This window comes from Mesitornis unicolor, unplaced genomic scaffold, assembly GCF_000695765.1.
Source record: "Mesitornis unicolor isolate BGI_N332 unplaced genomic scaffold, ASM69576v1 scaffold2427, whole genome shotgun sequence".
NCBI lineage: Eukaryota > Metazoa > Chordata > Aves > Mesitornithiformes > Mesitornithidae > Mesitornis > Mesitornis unicolor.
Genome location: NW_010195512.1, coordinates 1 through 3,434, shown reverse-complemented (window position 1 = coordinate 3,434; position 3,434 = coordinate 1). Strand labels below are relative to the sequence as shown.

General features: G+C 46.3%; 1 protein-coding gene across 1 annotated transcript; it reads right to left on the bottom strand.

The window, feature by feature from the left end:
* Positions 1-413: 413 nt before the first annotated feature.
* Positions 414-3,018, bottom strand: LOC104543496. Its single transcript, XM_010188124.1, is given in 6 exon segments — positions 414-1,165; positions 1,168-1,213; positions 1,215-1,353; positions 1,955-2,019; positions 2,163-2,244; positions 2,976-3,018. Coding segments are annotated over 5 exon segments (648 nt in total). The 5' UTR covers position 2,244; positions 2,976-3,018; the 3' UTR covers positions 414-848.
* Positions 3,019-3,434: the final 416 nt, after the last annotated feature.

The following is a 3,434-nucleotide window of genomic DNA, read 5'->3' as shown; positions in this document are numbered from 1 at the left end:
AGGGCCCAAATCCCCTCTTTGACACCAAGCTGGGAAGGGGCCGAGGCAGGAGCACCAGGGCTGTGGCTTTCAGTATCTGATGTGCTGCTGCAGCTGGACAAACACAAAGGCCCTGATGCTCAGACAGAAGTCCGTATTATATACAGCTCCCGGTGGCTCATTGCACAACTGCCAAACTGCGAGTCTGAAAAGGAAGAAAGACCACCAGCAACTGTGAAGGTCTGCAGAGATAAAAAGACAAATGCTTGACAGATCTCTCCCAGGCAGCTGGTGGGACAAAGAACTGAAGCTCTTGCCTCCTGTTGCTGTGACCGATACCAAGTGGTCAAACCACCCCATCTTTCCACAAACCTTCTACCAAGCCGATCAGAACATAACCCAAGGTGTACAGACACAACCACCCACACAAGCTGTTTGAAATATTTTTAAACGCTTTTATTTACAGTGCTAGTTGAAAACAATATATATATTTATATCTATCATCCTCGTGATGTCTGTGCCATAGAAAATGCTGTGGCTATATTGCCTTTAATTTACAAAAAACAGTCACAAGAAAATCCGAAGGGAAAAAATGGAAATCAAAGTTTGGTCCCCAATTGTTTCTCTCTTGATTTGTTTTAAAAAAGCCTCCAAATTAAAAAATACACAGTTCAGATGAAATTCATATATAAAAACAACCATTATATTCTGAAAAATTCACAAGGGCCAGCTAGCTGTCATGTAAACTTGGGAAAAAAAAAAAGCTTAAAATAAATTCTATCTCTGTGTGCGGTTTAATAGAACCATTATTTGCTTGTAATATTCTTTTTGTCTCCCAGGGTTCAGTGGGAAAGCAGATGGGAGGAGGCTTAGGACTGGAAAACGCACCATGAGATCTGTGCCCGCAGCCTCCTGGACTCAGGGAGGACATCTGACAGCAGGTTTGGGGAGCAGAAGCTGTCGAGAATCTCAGACGTACTAGTGACCAAAAAAAATGGAGGGCAGGCGAAGAGCCTGGCCTGCGGGCCTGGCACAGTTACGCACTGGGCCCCAGGAAACGATGAGATTCTTGAGAGAAGAGGATCGTTTGTAAATGGGGCACAGCTGAGGGGATGCAGGGGACTGGAATAATTTCTGCTGGGGAACGTCACAGATGGGATAGATCTTTGGGTGAGAAGGAAACTCTGTCTTCCCTGTTTGAGAGCATTTCTAATCTTTCCTCATCTGAGATTGTTGTGAAGCCAGAGGCTAATGGACAGTGCAAGCACAGGCTGGAATGGAGGAGGAGAGATGGACGGAACAGAGGAGACGGGAGGGGAGGACTCAAGCTGAAGACCCATTTTCTGTCTTCTGTCTCTTTGGATCCACTTCATTCTAACACAGGACAGAGAGAAGGACAAAGGGGAGTTACCATCGAACAGTCACCACACCAAGGCACACCATTTCTCCTCCAAATTCTTACTGCTGCTCTTTCCTCCATATGGAAATCTCTTTGTCCCACCCCAAATCCACTCCTCTTTAAAGCATCCTTGAGTGCCTGACACAACTGCGCTGTTGATAGCCACGGCTGAGACATGGGCAGCTCCATTTGGAGGGACATCGATGCTGTCACCTTCAGGAGGTATAAGCAGCCCAGGCTCACGTCACTTCAGGCAGACCCTGAGATCTGCCCCTATGAGTCCACCTTCTGGTCTGAAGCCCAAAGTCACAGGTGTTTGAAGGGTCATGGTCCAGCACAATCTCAAGCACCTTGATTCTCAAACATGCAGCACTGTGACTGCTATGGAAGGACCTGGATCCTACAAGGAGTCTACAGGGGTTTATTATCCCCTTGCCACATCAGATTTGTTTACTCTGCTGCTGCTGAAGCAGCAATGAGACCCGCAGCCAATTTGAGGCACTCAGCAACAGCGTCCTTGCAGATTTGATCAGCACACAGCAGGTAACCCAGTTCCTTCTCACCACAATCACTCACCTCTTCCTCCTCTGCAGATCGTTTTTCTGCATGACCATCTTGCTCTTGCCCATTCTCATCTCCTTCTAAGCACAAGCAAGAGAGAAAATCACAGGTTAACTGAAGTAGCATTTAAGGGAATGTAATCTCAGTCAGAGGGCTCAGAGGAGGAACTTCCCTTCATGATCTTCTATACCCCCACACCCCGATTCCTCCCAATTATTCCTACCTTCATCCTCATCACCACCTTCTTCCTCATCCACATCATCAGGATTCTCTTCGTCATCCTCCTCAGCTCCATTTTCCTCATCCTGAATGAAATAAATCAGTCAGAGCAAAAATTGGTGTCAGGATGACATGCCCATGTGCTCTTTGCTGCAAGTGCAAGAACAATTTCCACAGCTCTAGTTGCTTCAGACCCCAGACTCACATGTGCATCAGAAGTAAGTGACCTCCGCACTGTTACTCAGACACTTATTCCCACCATTCCAGCTAAAATCCCCCTCCCAACCTTCTTTCCAAAACCAGTCCTTCCAGTCCCTTCCTACCATGAACCTCCTTGACTTTCACAAGCTCACATCCTGACAGGCTGCTGCCATCCCATCCCCACAATCAGAACATCTCTCTGGTTGCCAGCTAATGACTTTGCCTATGCTTGTAGTACATATGCTTCCAGATCCCTTCTGACCTTCATCAGTCTGTGCATTTCCTCACCTTTCCTCCCCCACCTTCTTCAACTTACACTCCTTATGTATCTCAGGATACCTCAGTAGGCCCAGGGCCACATCTCCTGTGCCACAATCCTCCTAATTCCTACTTGACCACGTCTCCATTCCCTTGTTTGACGGTTTTTTTTTTCCTTCTCACCAGGGCATGCTGACTATGCTAAGTCTTTCAAGGTTCATTCTCCACAATTATCCTATAGCTTGCTCTTCATTTGTCCCTCTCCCTTATGAGCTCGGTCTTTATTTCCTTCATATTCACTACCTACAGCAAGCCTCTTATAAAACCCTCCCCCATGGCCCTAAATCTAGGGCCTCACCTCTACTATCTCCTTCTTCTTTTCTTTGTGAGCTGTTTTTTCCTCAAGTTTTTCCTTCTTTTCTTTCATTTCCTATACACGAGATGAGAGAAGAAAAAACACCAAACATTCCGATGGTCAGCGGACAAGGAAATAAAAAGATCGAGATGCTTAAACAAAGAGAGTTTAAAGGAGATGTGGAATAACGGTGAGAAGAGGAAACGCGACAAAGAAAAAGCCCTCTCTGACAAAGAAAAAGCAGCGAAAACAAAAAAAAACCAAAGCCACGAGTCATAGCGACTTTTTAGACCGCGTGGAAACCAGAAATACGGAAGAGTTTTAATGTTTTTTGTATTTGGGATTGTTTTTTGGGTTGTGGTGGGGTTTTTTTTTGTAAGCACTCTTGTCCGTAGGATCGAGGCGTTTCCGGCCCTTCCCCACCCCCGTCTCTCCGGGAAGAGGTGGCCGCGCTTTGTGTCC